The sequence below is a fragment of the Notechis scutatus genome, chromosome 5, assembly GCF_049901735.1.
Source record: "Notechis scutatus isolate UNSWTSFEM ecotype Mainland chromosome 5, rNotScu1.2, whole genome shotgun sequence".
NCBI classification, from domain to species: Eukaryota; Metazoa; Chordata; class Lepidosauria; order Squamata; family Elapidae; genus Notechis; species Notechis scutatus.
Genome location: NC_142013.1, coordinates 91,150,035 through 91,171,905, shown reverse-complemented (window position 1 = coordinate 91,171,905; position 21,871 = coordinate 91,150,035). Strand labels below are relative to the sequence as shown.

Genomic DNA, 21,871 nt, shown 5'->3' with positions numbered 1-21,871 from the left:
TTATGACTTTAAAGAAAGAATCCTGTTCTTATCCTATTCTCCAATTTTAGCAATTCAAAAGGCTAATTTACTTGCCAGAGAAAATTATATTTTAAAGTCCAGCTTATAACATAGGAAGAAAGAAAAAGAAGAAAATTTCAACATTACATACAGTATTTAATTTTTCTACTTAAAATTATTAAACTTTATTTCTATTAGCTGATTAATCATCATAACTGCTGTTTGTACTTATTTATTTTATGGATGTTTTTGTTGTTTTACAATTTTAGAATTGTAAGCCACCCAAAGGCACTTGGTTGAGTTGGGTGGCTATAGAAATTGAATGAATAAATAATTTAAATGGCTCTTAATTTTTTTATTTGTGGATACTGAAGTTCAGCCTCAACTGTTTTCAATAAAATGGCTTACAAACACATATGAACACAACGTACTCCCTCTACAACATATCTATTAAAATAAAAATAATCACTGATCAAGGACCTCAGCAAAGTGTCATAAAATATAAAGTGAATATGGTATTTCGCTTCCTTTCAAGTGATACCATATTAAAGAAAACAACAGAACAATGTAAGCATCACATGTCAAACATAGTGCAACTTCAAAGGCCATCAACAACTTCATTTTCATACCTAACAGTAGTCAGTTTCCACAGCTTTCCCTTCCTTTCAAATATATCAAAATGAGAACAACTGACAGAATTTCTTTAAAAAAACCCAGCCAACCTGAAAGCAGAACAATGTAAACTGGCATACAGCCTTCAGTCTTAAACATTTCTCCATCTTGCCAGAAGGCAAACATTAGAGAAGAAAATGTTACTGCTGTGATGATAATTTACACTAATGAATTTAAGTGCTGTCAGATTAAATAAAGTTTTAAACTTACATTTGTAGAACCTGGCAGCAACATAACCTGCCGGAGTTCCAAGAAGCACCCACAAGACCACGGCACAAGTCATTAATGCTCCTCGATTTGCAGGGGATAAAAATCCCAGACAAGCAAAGACTGTTAAAAGTAGACACACATTTGAGAGGTCATTAAAATGGAAATACTCAATCCAGTTTTCTGAACCACATCTCCTGGACAGAATGGCTACAAGTAATGGAACCATTTGTAAAACAGTGTTGTTTTTTTCTCCAGATCTACAGTTAAAAACCTCCCAGAAAGATAATCAGTCCATAAAACAGTGGGATTTCTTTTTTAATCCTGGCAATTACCTGGCACAGCAATTGCTGAGAATTCTGGGAATTGAAGTCCAAAAATTTAAAAGATGCCCATGTTACAAAACATTGCCTCATGTGACTACATGAACACATATCAAGAAAAAAAGGGGGGAGAGATGGCAAGGAGAAAAAAGGCGAGATGGGTGGCACGGAAGTTAAATGAATATTTTCAAAGGTTATAGTGTTTGCTATGTTCTCATAATGATTTAACTGAATTGTACAAAATTCAGGAATAAGAGTTGAAAGGAGCCAGCTTCTAGATATTAGCTAATGTATGGAAGCTCCGACAATTCCCCACCCTGGTCCCCTCCCCCAGTCTTCTGCACAAGACCAGGTCTTTGGGGGCACAAGGAGTGTTATTAGTGGCATTGATTTCCAACTCTTCTTAGCACAGTACAAGATAAACACACTCCAACCTCAACTTGTTGCGTTTACACATTAATATATAACTAACTATTCCTACAACACAGAGCATTCTTGAAATCCTGCTTAAAGAATTCAGACTTCGAAAATGAACCAGTATTTTAACAGTATTTATACTGTACTTACATAATGTAACAAATGTCATAATTAAAATCTGAGTTCCAGAACCCAGAAAGACAGAAAGCAGCATTCCTTTTCGTGGGGGTCTAAATATGTCACCATGAACCAATTTCCAGCCAAATTCCTCCTGAGCATCTTCCTGAAAAGGAAACGATCAATTTAGCATATTACAATGATATGTCTGATTCACATAAGTATAGGTTTCCCAACTCTTGTCATTTATTATACTCTTATTATCTATTTATCCTTTTCAGATATGCAATTTTTTATGTATTCAGTTTCAATCAATTCAGTTTATTCAAAGAGTGCTATGAATACAATCATTCTAATCATTTCACATAATCTTCCAAAATGATGGGAAATACAAAGCTTCTACAACATTCAAAACATGCATCAGAAACCTATTATATATGAATCTCAGAATTCTTTTCTATTAACATGCAAAGATAAAAAGTTTTCGAATTGTCCTACAAGCAAGAATATGTGTTTCTACTCTACAGAAAGTCGCTAAACCTGGGACACAAACCAGTGAACTTTTCCCTAGCACTGATATTCAACATGTGTTTGGCCTCATTCCAGAATCTCAACAGCATTTTTTTATGATGTATGCCACCCTGTTGAGATGAACAACAATCAATCAAATAAATAAATAAACAACTTGAGGTCCCCAAAGTTGGTGGGCTTCTGTGTATCTGCAAATATGTTCCTCAGCCCACACAGGGATCCTATTCCATGTAATTTTTCTCCTTTTTCCTGATTTGTATATGAAATCTGATTTGTACAATTCTATCAGGTATAATTCTCCTGCTCTCACATTTACAGCTCAAATAGCTTAGGGAGGTCCCTCCCAAGCCTCTCACCCACCATGCAACTGTAAACTATGCCAAGGTTCCCAGCCCCCTGGGCCATGGTCCACTACCAGGCCATGCCCATTTGGAACTGGACCGCTCATGTGGTTAGCTGAGCACATCTGCATGCATGCACAACTCAACTTGTGTGAGTTGCCAGCCGGCAGGCAATTGCACAGGTGCGCGGTGACCTGCTGCTCATGCAAGTCAAGCTGCACGTCTGTGTGCTGGTCCACCACTCACACAAGGGCTGCATGCATGCATCAGCCCGCTGTTTGTGTGGCCCAGTTCCCCCCGCACTGGGCTGCAAAGGTTGGGGACCGCTGGGCTATGCTCTCTCTTATCTGACCATTCCCTAGGCAGCATTTCTTCAGTCTCCCGAAGTTATTCCCACATACCATTACAGGCTGTTTGTTTCCAGCATGCACGGCTTACACTTTTGCTTATGTTTGGGAGGGGATGCGCTTCAATGAGTATATCCAAGTTGCATTCTTACTGTTAAATATCCCATTTGTATCTGATTTTCTACTGAAACAGCAGTCAAGCAAGCTGTTTCATTTAGGAGTATGTCTCCATATACACAAATATGAGATTTGATTTTTTAGAGCCCAGACCATCATATCTACTTGCTTACAAGTAAAAATCTGGGAAAACTGTTAGCTTCATTTGAGTTTGTCTTCTGGTAAACTGGTCACATTTTCCATGGTGGTTGAACTTCAACCTTTCAAATGGGCCCACCGGTTCTCCTAATTGTGGATGCAATATAACCATAAACTAACTCTCAATATTATTTAATAAGCACAGCAAAAAAGGCAATTGTTCTTCAAATGACTAATTTCATTTTTTAAAATTATATCTGTGACAAAAAGTAACCAAAAAGTAGAGAAGAAAGATGTTGCCAACTGACACATGATGCAGTGCTTTTTTCACAGCTAAAGGAGATGATGGTACAACAAATAATCTTATGTTCTTTATTAATATCTGCTATTAATAAGTATGTCCATGGAAACTGAATCACACCCACAGAAGAATCTGCATTACTATTTTTCTTCAAAAATTAAATATTACCCAAAATTCTATTACTGAATTCTATTACTGTTAAACAAGTGCATTTATGCAATCTGAGAAGGACAAACATACAATCAATGTATTTGCTTCTATACAACTGAGCTGAGCTAAAATAAAGTTAATTGGTCATAGTCTACATAACAGTGTGATTGCAAATATATTTATATAAAACAGAAAAAGGACTTATATTATGTTAGAACTATTAATTAGAAAGTATTAAACAGTATAACATGCTATTGTTAACCCTAAGGGAAATTAACCCAAAGATCCCTTTTTTGCAGCTTTCAGAAAGCACATCACTGAATTTCAACAACAAATAATTGAGGAACAGTAATGCAATTTCCTGGTGTTTTGGGGTAGAAAAACAAAACAGCTTTTTGTTTAAACTTTGCACACCAAAGCAGACACCCATCTCTGAATAATCTAATCTGATTTAATACTACACTTCGCAATCTCTGTATGAAAATCTGGTTCCATCTACTTGAATTATTTCATCAAGTCGTCATTTATCCTTCAGCTATGAAAATTAAATACCTAAATATACAATGTGAGACCTTGCTGCTTTAAAGAGACGGAAGAGGGGAGGGGAGAGGGAGGGAGGGAGAGAGGGAGGGAGGGAGGGAGGAAGGAAGGAATTTTCCAGAACAATTGTATACTTACTGTAGAATCCATTTGGTTATATCTTGCAATGTCCTTATGCAGAGTTCTTAGTATAATCATAGCTATCATTCCAGAGAGGAAAAGGACAATCACCAGCGAATTCATTATACTGGAAAACAAGGCAACCTGCTATTAGAATTGTTCATTTTTATATCTATCTGTAAAATTGTCTGAATTACGAAAGTAAAGTAGGCCTTACCTAAACCACTGTATATGCGTGTGGGACATGGATTCTAAAATATAATCCCATCTGGATGCCCATCTAATGTCTGTATTTTCCTGAAAAAATAAGTTATAAAAAGGGACTTATGACTGTTTTTCACACTTATAACTATTGCAGGATTCCCACAGTCACGTGATCAAAAATCAGGTCCTTGGCAACTGGTCCATATTTATGATGGTTGTTCCAGGGCCATGTGATCATCTTTTGCAACCTTCTGTCAAGCAAAGTCAATGGTGAAGCCAGATTCATTTGACAACTGGGCTACTAACTTAGCATCTTAAGTGAGTCATTTAACCATGGCAAGAAAGGTCATAAAATGGAGCAAAACTCATTTAACAACTATCTCACTTAGCAATGACATTTGGAGCTCAATTGTGGTCATAAATCAAGAACTACCTGTATATAAATTAGACAGAAACAGAGTATGTACAAAATTCAAGAATAAAATATATTGTCTCATGTCATAATGTAGCTAGGTTGATGTACTATCTGGACCAAAAGTATAATTAAATTATGGCTGAGTACTGTAACAATTCATTTTTGTGAGTTGTTCTAGTATAATTTATATGGGCCATGATATGTCCTAGCTGTCAGGATTCCAGCGATCACCCTAATTAAATCATGAGTCTTGAGCCAAACTTCAAAAAACTTCAAAGAATTCATTAGGAGCGACATACTGGCATGACCATAAATCAGTTTCTCCAATTAAGCATGTACACAGGCTATGTGTCATCCATCACATTCTCCAATTAAAGTTTTTTGCAGGCAAAAGCTTCAATGCTTAGCTATAATCTTTTTTAAGATAAAGTTGGAACGTGCTTCTAAGTTCATTTGCCGTATGCTTCTCCAGCCCTTCCTCCCACCCTCTCCTCTTTCTTATGCCAACTTGGAAACAAGTGTAGAAATGTTTTACAAGTTGACACTATCCAAGAATGAAGGGGAGCTAACTTGACCTTTCAGCACCTGAGGCTGTTCCAACTCCACTGCCCCCGCTTAGGAAAAGTGAAAAGGGAATCCAAATATGACAGAGGAAGGTTCAACTCTATTCTACTGTTATTATTATTAACCTGCTCACTAAATAGACATAGACATAGAATCATAGGACTGAAAGGAACCTTAGAGGTATTCTAGTTCAAGCCCTTGCCTAAGGCAGAAGACTTTATGCCATTCCAAATGATTGTCCAATCTCTTGTTGAAAATTTCCAATAACAGAGCACCCACAACAAAGTATAACCATCAAATCACAGCTGATTAGTTTGCCATGCTGTTTGATGTCTTGGATGAATAAACAGTTTAATCAATTAACATCTTATTTCACTTAAATATGTCATGACCACATACTCAATTTTATTTGCCTGCCACAAAAGGAATGACGTTATCTGTACCAACCTCAAAACTAATTGAATATGTATAAGCAATTTTGACAGTTCCATCATTAATAACGTTCCTTAAACCCATAGGTAGTCCTGAGCAATCTGGTTGGTCAATATTTGTGTGCCTGAAACTAAAAAAACAAAAACAAATTATAGGTATAATCACAATATGCATGTTCAATCTTAACCATGCTTTAACATCAAAGCCCAAAGTACAATGTTTTGTAGTCATAACATTAGAAACCTAACTTATGAAGAGGCAAATTTAATTATATCAACAAAAGAAAGATGGAAGAGAGCAAACATACTACAAATGGGAAGTCTTGGCCATGGAGTTATATACCTTTGCACAGAGAAAAATAAAACTTCAAACAGCCTGAAATGTAGTTAAATAAAAATAAGAAAGAATGGACACACTACAAAGTCAAAGCTATCATCATTCAAGCAGAATCACTGTTACAAGACAAGATTCTACTCAATCCATTATAGCTACTAACTCCTAACATTTATTTAAAAGGCATCATACAATATTTAAGGATTTAGCAGAATAAAGATACAGTCAGAGTTTGCATATATATATATATCTTAATCTTAATAATATTTTAATATTATAATCTTAAGTTTTCACGGGTATTTATATGTATGGTATTCAGCTTTGTTCGGGTATTATCCCACATCATTATAGTTGTGCTTTTAAAGTTGTAGCGACGTTTTGGCTGATGATGGCAGATGAGATTCTGCCGAAACATCGCTACAACTTTAAAAGCACAACTATAATGACGTGGGAAAATACCCGAACAAAGCTGAATACCATACATACATACATACATACATACATACATACGTGCGTGTGTTTGTGTGTGCTGTATTTTATTTCTACTGTAGCACAGTAATCAAAGTGTTGATTTGAATAGTGGAGACCAGATTCAAATCCTCATGGGGCTAAAGAGGTTTTTACTGTATTATTGTTGATTCGGATAATTTTACTGTGGTCTACCCAGAGCCACTCTGGAGTCAGGAGGTGCCACATCAAACTGAATGAATGAATGCATGAATGCATGAATGATTCCCCAAGAGATTTTGAGCCAGTCACTCTCTCACAATTGTTATCTGTACCTTATAAAACTGTTGTGATGGGAATCAAATTAATGAAAGGAGACCCATTAAGTCATCTCAAACTCTCTGACAAAACTTGAGCATAAATGCAAGCAATAAATACTAGTCCTAGATTTTTGTTTATGTACACATTTTCTTTGGCATCAGATATCTGGCCAAGTTATAAGAAGATCCCTATAGATGGCACATTAAGTTTTCTTACTTTGTTTTAATTATCAAAAATCTCATTTTCATCATGCATCCCACATAATCTTGTGTTCTCTTACATAAAAATCCATATTCACCTTTTTGGTTCAAGTTTAGCAGCTACGAGTCTTGCCCTTGGTGCTTCATTTTCCACAACATGATAGACTATTTTAATATCCACATGGTTGAATATATAGAAAGTATCTGAATCATGGAATTCTGACTAAAGAACATAAAATAAACTACATTAGAATATGGATATTCTTTTTAAATTGAAGAAACTAAGCCTGTCCGGATCATGTGCTATCCTACATGCAAACACCACCATAATGAGCTCCACATCTGTTTCCAGTTAAACCATTACCAAAAGCAAGACTTGAAGATTTCTTAAGATGACAAACTGAAGAACTACTACCAAATTAGTCTGGGGCCTAATTCTGATGTTTGGATTCCTTGCTGAGAATCATTCTTAAGTACTTTTAGCATTTTTACAATAATTTAATAATGGATTATTCCTGAGGACTGCTCAACGGAAAGGAAAGCCAAGAAACTCTCTACCTTAAGAGGAAAGGAAAACACAAGCCCAATGCTTACCACAGCTCCTAACACTAAACTGTAAGTGCTATGAACCAGTCCCACTGACAAATTTTCTCTCTTGTTAATAGAGAGGCAGGATTCTGGCTTTGTTTACTTCAGTCCCACCTTCATAAGACATGTTAATAAGTGTGCTATCCAAGCTGCAGATTAATTGTTAGCTATCAGTTGTACACCTACTCGCTGATGGAACCACAAGGATATAAATTTATTAACAGTATTGAGCCTGTGTCCAATATGTGAACTAACTATTGTTTACTATTATAATTGAATAAAGTCAAGCAATAAGTTGCTTTCTAATTCACAGTTTCACTCTCAGCTCATAAACTGTTCAGGTACTGTTTGTCAGTGCTGCTTTTGATGCATAAAATAAATTAAGAGCATAAAATATACACCATGTCATCAATAGGAAAGTCTAAGCTACATTTTGCTGTTAGTAAAGAATAAAAAAAATCAAGCCAGATTACTTACAAATTTAGGATACATCTTAAACAAAGTACCCTTATCAAATAAAATCAATTTTAAATGTTCAAATTACAGGTAATCCTCACCAAGTTTAAGCGGGACTGGGAACTCCATTACCAAACAATGCAGGTTTAAAGAGTAACTTTGTATAACTATGCTGACTTACAACAGCTGTTAGTTTTCCACTCTGCCATGTGATTGCAAATGGCAACCACATGACTGCAGGACATTGTAACACTGTAATTATGAGTGGTTGTTGAGCACCTGAAATATGATATGACTCTAGGGATGCTGAAACATCCACAACTATGAGGATCCACAGTAAATCATTAGCATCATTGTCACTTCAAACAGTTGCTAAATGAGTAGACATTAAGAAGGAGTATCTGTACAATTAACTACATATCTAATTGCATTTATTTTTGTACAAAGTATTACAACTGCTAGGAACATTTAAAAATCTTGTTTTTTGTAGAACAAGGAAATAATTATGGTGCTAACAAAATGAAGGGTTTCAAAGTGAGTCAAAATAAATTGTAAAAATGAATTATATCTCATGTTTTAAAAGCAAGCTTTCTTCCTCTGAAAATCCAAATTCTTCAAATAATTTTACTTATACATTAACTGTGGATAGATGTAAAATACAAAAATTAATTCAACAATCTTTAGTTACACTGTGCAATCTTAGCAGGCTAGATAACTATCAGATTGACATAATTCTAAGCTGACTGTCTTGCTATGATTAGAATTATCCTTTGAATACCTGCCTCATTCTGCTGTACTCATCTGTAAGGACTCAGAATTAAATCAAAGCACACAAGATACCTTCTTACATAACAAAAACCAAACATGTGAAATAAAAATCTATATGACTTATGTTTAAAAGATATGTGGGGCAATCCTTACATTGATAAATTTAATGTCAACTATTTAAACAGAACAGTAACATATTAATAAAGGCCCCGATAAAGCCTTCACTCAATTACAGACGAAAATAAGCAACTTAGTCACAGTTCAAATATTTGCAGATTGTGGTGTCAAAATGTGGCTCAAGGTGAACTTTCAAGGAACTTACACTTATAACACAGGCACCTCTGGGATGTCCATCTTTTGTAACATAGCAACCAATGGGAAATCCAGGATTGCAAAATTTCTGATTGTCCTCAACCTCGTAACACCATGTTACTGGCATATTATCCACAATCCTATTTTTTTTAAAAAAAGTACTTCAGGAAATGCTTCAGAAAACAACATTAAAGCTAAGCATCAATATTTAAAGGTCCAAGACAAAAGATTCACATTGAAAATATTATAAACTGGTCTGCAGACCAATTTTTATAGAGAACATTCCTAACTAGGAAACACCGCAGGGGGGAAGGGGGGGCTGCCAAACCCAGCAGTTTGCAGTGAGGTGAACAAATAATATATTCTGTCAACTTTGAAACGAACCTGGCAGAAGCCATTTTTCTATTCCTCAGTTGCCACAAGAGGGGGAAGGTTATTTCTACAGGTGGTGGATAGAAACAGGGAGGATTGCCTGGAGAGCTCACCAATCAATCTAAATGGCCAATGTGACCTGTGACTTTGGGGCAGGGAGTTATTTCCCATTTTAATTATGCTGAAACCATGGTAAACATTAGGAATTAGTTTTCCATTTGATTGTGCTGATATGATGTACCCAATAAAGACATTCTTAGAGGAAGACCTCAGTCTCAGAGTTCTGATTTGCTTGGGTTTGTTAGTCGGGATCATGACATATTATTTGTTACTTGTATTTTGATTGTCGATATATTAAATTGCATATTTTAAATAACTCAGGGGATTAACCAGTTTAGAATTTTGTAGTCAAAAACAATGAAAAATTTTCTGGCTGTATAACCAAGAAAAAAAATATATGAATGAATTTCTGATACATTTACTTTATTAAAAAATTGTTCTTTGGAGTGCTGTAAGAGTTGTTTATACAATAGGTTTTTTTACTTTAGCTAAGTAAGGTTTTAACTGTAGATTGACAGTTGTGTCAATCCACAGTACTTAACATAAAAATAACCATTGCTTTTATTTTAACTAAAATACCATAAAATAATTGTATTTCTGCTAAAATTTAAACCACATACATTAACATTGTAAACTCACCAATGATGCTGATAGTTTAATAGCATACTCTTTTTCAGAAATTGTAATTTTTGCCTTTGTTCAGGTTTACTAAGATCATATTCTTTTGTACAAACGTGTCTGCAAGTGTCTTTTTCCTTAAAGGCAAACTATGAAAAATGAAAAATATTCAGGTTAGAAGGAATTCTATCTTAAAATCTATAGCAAAGTTAAGACAGAAACTTTATACAAATAGACTAGTTGGCAACTCCATATACTATTGTTGAATCAATGTAAGTAATCAAGATATTGTTCATTAAAAGTGGCATTATCTCTTCTGTATAAATTCATATTTCTAAAGCAATTGTTTGTTTAAGCCAAATAAGGCTGTAGTCCAACTATTCTATGTCCATTTGTTTCTCTTAAACAAGAATATGAACCTTTCTTGAATCTATACAGAGAAAGAAATCAGATTTTCCATTCTGAAGGATTCAGCTTACAGTTTAACAGCTAAATTATACTTTTCTACAGGATAGATTCCTCCAAAAACAGAGGGGTAGAATTGCAAACACCTGACAATAATGAAACCTGAGGAGCATTGTCATACATAGGCATCTCTATTTTGGAAGGACCCAATAAGCACCAAATATCAGTTGACATTTAATGAAAGCGTTGTCCCATCAAAGCAGATATCAGATAATAAAATCAATGTTAAAAACAGAAGGTAAATATCAGATTGTTGTACAGAGCAGTTCTAGCACAACCTTTCAGATGCATTGCATTATGATTCCATCAGAAAGGCTACTTGAGATATTAGGAATTGTAATTCACCATATCTATAAAGCATGGGGTTAGGGGGAAAATGTACTCAATGATATAGAGTCTGCAAAGTAAAGGTCTAGATGACCACACTACGTGAGTTTCTGCAAATGTAAGAGTAGATCCTAGGGCTTCTTTCAGAGAGCCCTCAAACCTTGGTGGTAATTCATGCAGCAGTTGTGGCCTAAAGTTGCACAGTGAAAAAAAAAACCAACAATCTAATTTAACTACAATCAATATAAAATTTGAGGTAGCTGTTGGCCCAAGAAAACAAACTACCGATAACCTCCAAGCATTTCTAAATTAATAAATTAGCATATAACTCCAATCTACAATTATTATACAGCCAAATAACTTTGTTAAGATGGAAATAAGTTTTTTTTGAAAACTCAGCTCTTTTAAAACTTGGGCCTTTTCCATTTTATTGACTAAAACCACCTCTCCTCGGATCTGCTTGTGCTGCATGTCACCTTCTGCTTAATCACAGAAAGCAGAATCTGCCCCCCAAAATTACTGTATATGCCTAAAAAAAACAAAAACAGACTGAGTCAGGCAATAAACAGCACCAGGGCTGACCAAAGGCATACAGCAATTCAGTATTCTGATAAGACAAGTGATGACTGATGCAAATGGATTCAGCAGCAGAGCTGCAGTCGTGTGAAAAAGATATAACTCCACTGGGGAAGAAACCTGAACTGCAACACACTTTACAAGAGCTCTGTTCAGTTTTATTATATAATTAATTTTGTAGTACTTTTACTTAACTACAAATACAAAGATAACAGATTTTGCCTAGAATTGAGGAAAAGAAAAAAAATGCCATGGTGTTAGCCCAGGACATCTCCCTCCTTTGAAATCTGTAAAACAGCCAAGAATTGAGAAGCACTTTGCAAGAAAGAGAACTGTAAGTAAAACAAATCCCAGCCACCACCCACCTCTAACAAATTTGAAGCACTAGAATGGGACCACCAAACAGCTGGCAAAACAATAACCATTAGATCTTTCCTCATTTCTTGGGGAAGAGCAAAATGATAGCCAGTCACCTTCATAAGTAACCAACTCAGGTACCTGCTTCAGGGGAGCTGAAAAAAATCCCAAAATAATAAGAAAAATCAGAACATAGAGCGGCACCCTGGGAAAATTCAACTGAGTTTATGGCAAAACAATGCCCTCTCACAGCGCAAACTGTTATCTCAATATTTGAGCAGCTCACAACCATAAAACATGAATTGGGGACAGTGAAGAGAGATACATCCCCACTGGTAAGTGTTCAATATATTTCAACATATATATATATATATATTTGATCTTCACTTCAACAATATCAACTGATAAAAGGGCTATAACAAATATAATGCATCACTTATATTTTTAGCCCATTGTTTCATCTACAAATAGCAAATATTTCAACTGCCAACTTGCCTAGGCCAGACAAGTTCAACCTCAGAGCAGATGCTGAAACAAGTCTCTAAGAACCAAGAATTTCATCATGTGACCTACAGGTATTTTTTGCCACGACTGAATCAAAATGGATGAATCTACCTTTAGAGAGGAACTGCATAAATTAAATCTAAATAAGAGGTATGTCAGAAGGATATCTTCGCCATCCAGAAAAAACATCAGGGCAAGATTAAAGTTTAGTCATGATCAGCAAGGCAAAACCAGGTCTTCTGGAATGTGCTCTGAATAAATAAGGCAAATATAGGGTTATTTGGCCACAGTTATTAGAAGACATGTTTAATGAAACATTTCACCAGAAGAAACATTCATCAGATACCAATTAATGTTGGAAATGTTATGATTTGGGGCTGCTTTGCTGCATCAGGGTCTGGCAGCTCAGCATCACAGAATCGATTACGAATTCTTCATTGTACCAGAAGGTGCTTGAGGACAATATGAGACTATCGGTTGGAAAAGTGAATCTTAAACAAAAATAGACCTTGCAAGGTGACAATGATCCTAAAAACTTACCAGAAAATTCACCGAAGAATGGCTAAAAAATCCCCCCCACCCCCAAAATGGAGAGTTCTGGAATGGCAAAACCAAAGCTGCGATTAAATCCTACTGAAAAGATATGGGGTGATTTGCAATGGGCTGTGTATGCAAGAAACCCCTCCAACATTCACACAGCTGAAGAAGAAATTCCTTCCAGTCAATGTTGGAGTCTCATAGATAGTAGTAGAACTGCCTGCTTGAAATTGTTCTTGCCAAAGGAGGCAATACCAGATATTAGAGCCAAGGATGTACTTAACTTTTTCCATGGAGGAAAGCATATATCTGTTAATTTTGTGTTGAATAAATCATTACAAAGAAAATTGTAATAGTTTTGTGCAATTATGTCATCTTTAGCTTTATATATAGTTTGACTGAAGATAAAATAACCGATTTGTCCACATACATTAAAAAACCTTTACAATGTGCAGTACACACATTGGGGGTGTACTAACTTTTTCACAAAACTGTGTTTTTTTTTCACTTCTCCACAATGCAACACCTGACAGTCATACATTATCAGCACTGCAGTGTGAGAAAATCAAATGGCATCAGCAAGTCTGACTAAATGTCCACTGAAAGCTGCTTTCAGATGGTCTGCCTACCATTTGCCAGAAAAACCAAGCTAGTAGGATGTGAGCAGCTGTATGCCATTTTAATTTTAACACAATAACTCCATCAAGGAATTGCACTGTGAGAAATGCAAAATGAGGCCATATCATCAAACCGAATTAGAATGCTGTCGTTAATCCTAGCAGCAGCAAGCAAAAAACAAAACAAAACCAGAGCAAGTCTAGCATCCGTAGGTTCCTTCCATGTCTCTAAAATTGGCCCAAGAATGCTACATACTGGTACTTCCCATGCAACAGTTCTGCGCAAGTTTTCCTCTTAATGAGATTCATGCTTTCTGTTTTGCAATTTTACATTTGTTCAGTTGTTCAAATGAGGATTATACCTTGTACGGAGATGGTTCAATCCTCTCACCAAACAATACTTGGCCAAGGTTTTCAGAAGGTCGTTTTCCTCCCTCTGCTTGGCAAAAATCGAATCTATGAAAGAATACAGATTTATAAAATTCCAACATTCTCAGTATGGGTTAAATTATTTTATTTGAACAGCTCTCTGCACATCACATTTTATCAAAGGTCCAGTTATTTTTCTAAATTTTAAATAGCTTATACATTTTCAGAAATTAACACTTTCAGTCATATTTTGGAACTGTTTTAATCAAACTACTCCAAAAATCAATTCTTCATTTTAGTCAATGACTCAAATAAAAAAGAGGCAACCAAGCAATAAAAGAAAATAACACATTCAGAGAATATCACTTTATGTGACATCCTATACATGAATGTATATTAATATTTTAGCATAATGTTAATACCAAAGCTGATATCATAAAGTTAAAATCATATCATTTAAAACTATATAGTAACAAGAGCTAAAAATTGGAATCTGAGAAAATATTTTGATGTCACCAAACTTCTGAATTTACAACTATTGCCTATGGTTAAGGAGAAAGCGTAAATCCTCTAGTTACTATGCATATAGCAGTAGAATTCCTTAGCATCTGTTTGTTTAGGTCTTTCAGTCTGTGAATGACAACAGTCAAGGGATGTCACTTCCCAATTTATTTTGGTTGTAGTTTAACAAAACTTGGCAACATTCAAAGAAAGAAAGAGTCCAAACTAGTCAGATAGAAGAAACTACATGGAGAAAAAATCAGTAGCCTTCGATATTACGAAGATATGGCAAACTCCAGACTCTCTATAAATCCTATAATATACCAATAATAAGGGATTTATTCATCCCTTTTGAGATACCAGAAGCCCCTCAAGACCTGGATATGTTATCAGGCCTGGAATCCCAAAGAACTGGAGACATGCCTAAATGGCTCCATTGTTGAGGTAGCTATTCTTATTCTCTCTTTGCATAGTATTTATATATTTATTTTTATAATATTTATCTTTTACTGTATATTTTATACTGATTTTATGTACTTACATATATGTTGCTTTATTAGATTGTTGACTGTCCAGAGTTGCTTTTTATGAAATGGGCATTCATACAAATTTAATAAATGCATAAGACATGGACAGTGGATTTTAAAGTGCCTGTATTGCATAGGCACAGTTAGGAAGTATAGGGTATATCTTATATCTACCTTCCAAATACAGTCAATGGCAGGACAGTAGACCAAGCTAATGTTAGAGAACTTCTTAGTTTGAAAATTGGGACAAAATTTAAGTATTTTCAGGTTTGAACAAGGGTGAATCAACTACTTAAAACATATTTTGCATATCAACTACTTAAAATATATTTTGGTCTGATTGCCTTTCCACACCCAGGAAAAATGACCTTAAAAAATAATAAAAATGCAACTTCTCTATTAAGTATTTTGACTCTTCCAACTGGCACTGCAATTATCTACTAATGTCATAGGGGTCAAACCTTCAAATCAAGTGTAATTATACCTAATATTCTCCAATCCCTATGTTGAAGGCCACTAGCAAAACACTAATGGCATTCCCTCTGATACTCTATCAAAGTGAAAGTTGGATTTAAAAGAATCAGGATAGATAAAGTTTTGACACTTTTGAACTTTGCTCTTGGTGAAAAATTTTGGGAACACCATGGACAGGCAAAAAATAAACAAATGGATCACTGAATAAATCAACCCTAATGTCCACTAAAGAAACATCAAGCTTATGTTATTACATTTCAATCACGTTATGCAAAGGCCTAGTTCTCTGGGAAAGGATCTAAGTTTGGAAAAGGTGGACAAGAAAAAGATGGTGGGTAGTTTGGTAGGTGGACTGGTGAGGGGTGCACTATTGGAAGACTTGAAGGACAAGATGTTGTCATGGAGAAGTTCTATTTATGTTAGGGTTAGGATTAGGGTTACAACAAACAGATGACACATAATCAACAAACCAACCAATGCAACTGTCTGCTGGTGCTCCATTCAAAATCCAAGAAAGAAATACTTAGACTCTTTTAACCAGAGAAAAGATACCTTTAACTGGAAATCAAGTGGTAGCAACAAAAGAATTCTGAATCTGAGAAAATGGGCGCGTAAATCACATATACAAAATAATGGCAACATTCCCACCAATAGTTCAATTGGCTCATCCAATTAAAAGTTGTGTATATCATCATGTGGGCATCTGCAGGTGGTGATGAGGCTTCTGTCCGTTGACCTTGACATAGTTTGATAAAGGGTTGCAGCTGCGCATAGCATAGGATAGAAACCTAAGCAAGAATGTACCCCACCCCCCAGCTTATACAGTTCTGGTTTGTAACACCTCCAGCTCACTTCCCATAATCATTCCCCCCTCCTCCCCCCGTTACTTATGACAGCGGAAAGAAGCAAAGCAAAGGGAGAAAAATCTTGAAGGCTGACAGCAACATTGTGAAGCACCATGGCACATCACATAATACTAAATGACAACCTTTGCTCAAAAATACTAAGACAAAAGGAAAAATGTTTTAAGCTTTTTAAAAGTAAAAATAACCCAAAACTTTATGAGTGTCGTATCTTATCAGATCTGCATTCTTGTGTAAAATCTCATAATTTTTCCATCTTTAATGTTTAAAATTTATGCTTGGGGAAAAAAGATTGTACACTGCTCAAAAAAATAAAGGGAACACAAAAGTAAGACATTCTAGATCTGAATGAATGAAATATTCTTATTAAATACTTTGTTCATTACATAGTTGAATGTTCTGACAACTCACACAAAAATTATCAATGGAAATCAAATTTAGCAACCCATGGAGGTCTGGATTTGGAGTTACACTCAAAATTAAAGTGGAAAAAAACACTACAGGCTGATCCAACTTTGATGTAATGTCCTTAAAACAAGTCAAAATGAGGCTCAGTAGTGTGTGTGGCCTCCACGTGCGTATATGACCTCCCTACAACGTTGGCCTGGGCATGCTCCTGATGAGGTGGCGGATGGTCTCCTGAGGGATCTCCTCCCACACCTGGACTAAAGCATCCCCCAACTCCTGGACAGTCTGTGGTGCAACGTGACATTGGTGGATGGAGCAAGACATGATGTCCCAGATGTGCTCAATTGGATTCAGGTCTGGGAACGGGCGGGCCAGTCCATAGCATCAATGCCTTCGTCTTGCAGGAACTGCTGACACACTCCAGCCACATGAGGTCTAGCATTGTCTTACATTATGAGGAACCCAGGGCCAACCGCACCAGCATATGGTCTCACAAGGGGTCTGAGGATCTCATCTCGGTACCTAATGGCAGTCAGGCTACCTCTGGCTAGCACATGGAGGGCTGTGCAGCCCCCTAAAGAAATGCCACCCCACACCATTACTGACCCATTGCCAAACTGGTCATGCTGGAGGATGTTGCAGGCAGCAGAATGTTCTCAACGGCGTCTCCAGACCCTGTCACGTCTGTCACATGTGCTCAGTGTGAACCTGCTTTCATCTGGGAAGAGCACAGGGCGCCAGTGGTGAATGTGCCAATCTTGGTGTTCTCTGGCAAATGCCAAACGTCCTGCACGGTGCTGGGCTGTAAGCACAACCCCCACCTGTGGACATTGGGCCCTCATACCACCCTCATGGAGTCTGTTTCTGACCATTTGAGCAGCCACGTGCACATTTGTGGCCCGCTGGAGGTCATTTTGCAGGGCTCTGGCAGTGCTCCTCCTGTCCCTCCTTGCACAAAGGTGGAGGTAGCGGTCCTGATGCTGGGTTGTTGCCCTCCTACAGCCTCCTCCACGTCTCCTGATGTACTGGCCTGTCTCCTGGTAGCGCCTCCATGCTCTGGACACTACGCTGACACAGCAAACCTTTTTGCCACAGCTCGAATTGATGTGCCATCCTAGATGAGCTGCACTACCTGAGCCACTTGTGTGGGTTGTAGACTCCGTCTCATGCTACCACTAGAGTGAAAGCACTGCCAGCATTCAAAAGTGACCAAACCATCAGCCAGAAAGCATAGGAACTGAGAAGTGGTCTGTGGTCACCACCTGCAGAACCACTCCTTTATTGGGGATGTCATGCAAACTGCCTATGCTTTCCACCTGTTGTCTATTCCATTTGCACAACAGCATGTGAAATTGACTGTCAATCAGTGTTGCTACCTAAGTGGACAGTTTGATTTCACAGAAGTGCGACTGACTTGGAGTTACATTGTGTTGTTTAAGTGTTCCCTTTATTTTTTTGAGCAGTGTATTTTCCAAAAGAATTGTATTTGTGCATTAAGATGTACAGGAAATATAATAAATACCGATATTTAAAATTAATTAGTTTAGCAATTTAAACATTTTTAGTTATGAGATCCTAAAATACAATAGATCACAACTAAAATAACCTTTATTAGATATATATTATGACCACATCTATACTATGGAACAAATGTTGTCCCATGTTTGTTTAAAATAGTATAGATAAATTATAAAATTAACTTCTACAACTGAGCAAATGAATACAATACTGTACAATACTCAGGACAAATGCTCAGGACTCAGCAACTCAAATATTACACCAAACAACTAATCCAAAGGGCAAAAGTAATTTTCCACCATGGCTGAATTGGGATAGCCATTCCTTTTTTGGCTTAGCAAAGCATTCATAAAGTACTACTAGTTCAATGTTACAAACCAAATTAGGAATAATATACTCACGCAGTATATTCATAAGGAAGGACTGATTCCACAGAATCCAGTCTATTCACAAATAGTTCTATCGCAGACTGCAAATACCAAGAAGACATTATTAGATAATTAAATTAACCCACACTAATTTTCTTAGCTATAGACAATGTTATTAAAGTATTTTGAACATAGTACTTTATTTAGAACAACTAAACTCTAAAGTTAATGTGCTTTTATTGAAGTCTATTTTCCAGTGGCAAATGGATCTAGTTAGTAATAAGAATTTTCTCGCTCTTTAGGAAACCCATGTTTCCTATATCTGATGCATGTGGATGTTGACAGCTCCTAAAACATACCAGGAAGTTGGTACAGAAGATTACAACTTTCAAAGCATGTAGCCCATAGGAAGAAATATAGTAGGGCTGATCATTTAAGCAACAGAGAAATGTATCTTCTTATATAATTTTAAATACTGTATAGCATTACTGAAACAATATTTTATCAATAGACTTTCAAATTAGCCAGCTGGATGACTTTGGGCCAGCCACTATCTTACAGCCCCACCCAATTCACAGGTTGTTGTGAGGAAAATAGGAGGAAGGTGTACTGGATATTTTTGCTGCCTTGAGTTGTTTGTAAAATGGAAATAAACAAATAAATTACTAACAGAGTTGAAATTTCTAGTAGGATTGATAGCATAAAATAATCTTCCCAACATGGAAAACATTAGATAACATTAAAAACAGTTAACATGATGTATTATTATAGTTTTTCCAATCAGATCAAAGATCCATTAATTTTCTCTATCTAACAACTACCTTCCAAATAGCAAGCAGATAAAACATAAATTCAATAGGTTTCTTATTCCCCCTCCTCAGCATACTGGCCCTGAATATGATGATTATAATGACAGATGGCACCTAACAGACATCTATTTCCAGAGTTCTAAGTGATCTTTTATAAAGGCACAAAAAAGGCGGCCATAATCAATTTTTGTAATAATTATTACATTGATTATCCACTGTATACAAAAGTGATTTCAAAAGTATCTGCATTTTGGAGAGGACAACTAATGGACAGATTTTTATTTATTTATTTAGGACTGTCAAAACTGTACAACTGCCACAGAGTCATGTGAGGAAAATGCCAGTTTGAGGATGACATTTCTTAGATACTATAGTAATTTAACTTAACTTACTTTAACTTAATTTAAATTTAATTAACTTATTGCACAAGCCATAAAGTCAGACACATGATTCACCAAGAGCTAAGCCAAAAAAACCATACTTTGAAAAATAAATATCAGTGGCTGGATTCACACATCATGACAATATATAAAATATGTAAAAGACTTTCTCTAGGAACAGAAAGAAAAACTGGAATAATTAAGATGCTTTTCCTCTTCTCAAATCACGCACTAATAAATTTTCCATTCATCTAGAAGGCTTCGACAGGAACTTAAAATTTAATGTAAATAACAGTTAAGTTTACAGAATATGCTAAGCCTTGGTTCTTCTATTAAATATCTACACCTAGATGAGTTTGCACATAATTCTAAGCCAAAATTAAGGTCTATTAATCATCAACAGCAAAATTTTTAGAAAAACATCATCTCTTTTCCCATGAATCTTCAATGTGCATTGTCTACCACAGAGTCATTTTAGTGATTCAAACAGCAGGACATCAATGAAATTGATGTTCAGAAAAAAACCTTGTTGGCAAAATACAAACTAAGACTGGATAATAAACTTTTTTTTTAAAAAAAATTCCTCTTCAACTATTTTAATTCTAAGGAACTCTAGACACTTGAGAGAAGTGTCAGGTCGATGGGCAAGGTCACGAAGATCAAAAGCCCAACCAACCAAACCAGAAAAAAAAAAGCAAATCAGTCAATCAATCAGAATAGAGCTGGAAGGGACCTTGGAGGTCTTCTAGTCCAACCCCCTGCACACCCACAGGAGACCCTTATACCATTTCAATCCTTTCTTAAACATTGCCAGTGATGGCAAATCACACTTTGGTATTGAGGTCAAAGCAATGCCCGTTCAAGAAGTCAATGAAGGGCGGCGGGGGGGGCTTTTAACTTTTTGGTTTTTGCAACAGGGAATAGCGACTTTGGCCGGGGGAGGAGAAGGAAAAGAAGAAGCTAAGAAGGCTGAGATCTTAGCAGACACTATGAGATTTGGGGGGCGGGGGGGTGAATCCCAGGACTACAAAGCGCTTGAGGATCATGGCCAAGGAAGGTAGCCACTCTTATTATCACCGGCAACCGCCCCAGGGGCAGAGAGCCCTTGGGGAGGAAAGCTCGCCCGTCCCGACCCGACCCGACCCTCCCTCCTCCTCAGCCACAGACCTTGCACTCCGAGTCCTCAGCCGACTTCTCGCAAAAGTTAACGGGAGCCAGGCCGGGCAGGTAGAAAGGGGAGGCGAGGGGCTGAAGAACCGCTTGGAGCGCGGAAAGCAACAACAGGCACGCGACCGCCATGGCGACCCCAGACGAGGACGGGGAGGAAGCCGAAACGAAACAAAACCCCGCGGCCCCCCAACGGTCCGAGCTTCCCTCGGCGGCTACTTCCGGCTTCGGCAGACACGTCGACCGGTGTTCGCGGGAAGTGCAGGGAGAGTCATTTCCGCTTAGCGGGTGGGGTGGGGTGGGGTGTGCTTCTTGAATGCCATGGTTACAGCGGGACTGAGGAAGGCGTGGTCCAATTACGGCACCATTCTGAAGTTCAAAGTCTATCACCTTAGACCGGTTGGACTTCAACTCCCAGAGTTCCCTCGCCGACGTGGTGCTCAGGGAAATTCTGGAAGTTGAAAGCCACACTTTTTTTTAAAAAAAAAATTGAATATAAACATTAAAAAACATTGAACGTGGTGGCCTTCTTTGACATAACATTTCGGTCAATACATTTTGCATTCAGAAAGATAAAGAAGTTATGTACAATTATATACATTTATATACATATATACATTTTAACTTTGTAGTTTTTAAATCTTTCTCATCTTTTGGAGAAGAGGAAGTGCTCCACTTTGAAACTTGAACATG

General features: G+C 36.8%; 1 protein-coding gene across 1 annotated transcript in view; it reads right to left on the bottom strand.

The window, feature by feature from the left end:
- The window catches only part of TM9SF2 (transmembrane 9 superfamily member 2), a 31,973-nt gene extending 10,563 nt beyond the window's left edge, over nucleotides 1–21,410 (bottom strand). Inside the window, exons 1-11 of the mRNA XM_026668932.2 lie at nucleotides 21,179–21,410; nucleotides 18,856–18,923; nucleotides 14,157–14,250; nucleotides 10,433–10,560; nucleotides 9,372–9,501; nucleotides 7,336–7,460; nucleotides 5,952–6,066; nucleotides 4,539–4,618; nucleotides 4,340–4,448; nucleotides 1,770–1,902; nucleotides 883–1,002 (exon numbers count right to left, since the gene is read on the bottom strand). Of these exons, the coding sequence (XP_026524717.1) occupies nucleotides 883–1,002; nucleotides 1,770–1,902; nucleotides 4,340–4,448; nucleotides 4,539–4,618; nucleotides 5,952–6,066; nucleotides 7,336–7,460; nucleotides 9,372–9,501; nucleotides 10,433–10,560; nucleotides 14,157–14,250; nucleotides 18,856–18,923; nucleotides 21,179–21,310 (1,234 nt within the window). The 5' untranslated portion in view covers nucleotides 21,311–21,410. The remainder of the gene's footprint in view (nucleotides 1–882; nucleotides 1,003–1,769; nucleotides 1,903–4,339; nucleotides 4,449–4,538; nucleotides 4,619–5,951; nucleotides 6,067–7,335; nucleotides 7,461–9,371; nucleotides 9,502–10,432; nucleotides 10,561–14,156; nucleotides 14,251–18,855; nucleotides 18,924–21,178) is intronic.
- Nucleotides 21,411–21,871: the final 461 nt, after the last annotated feature.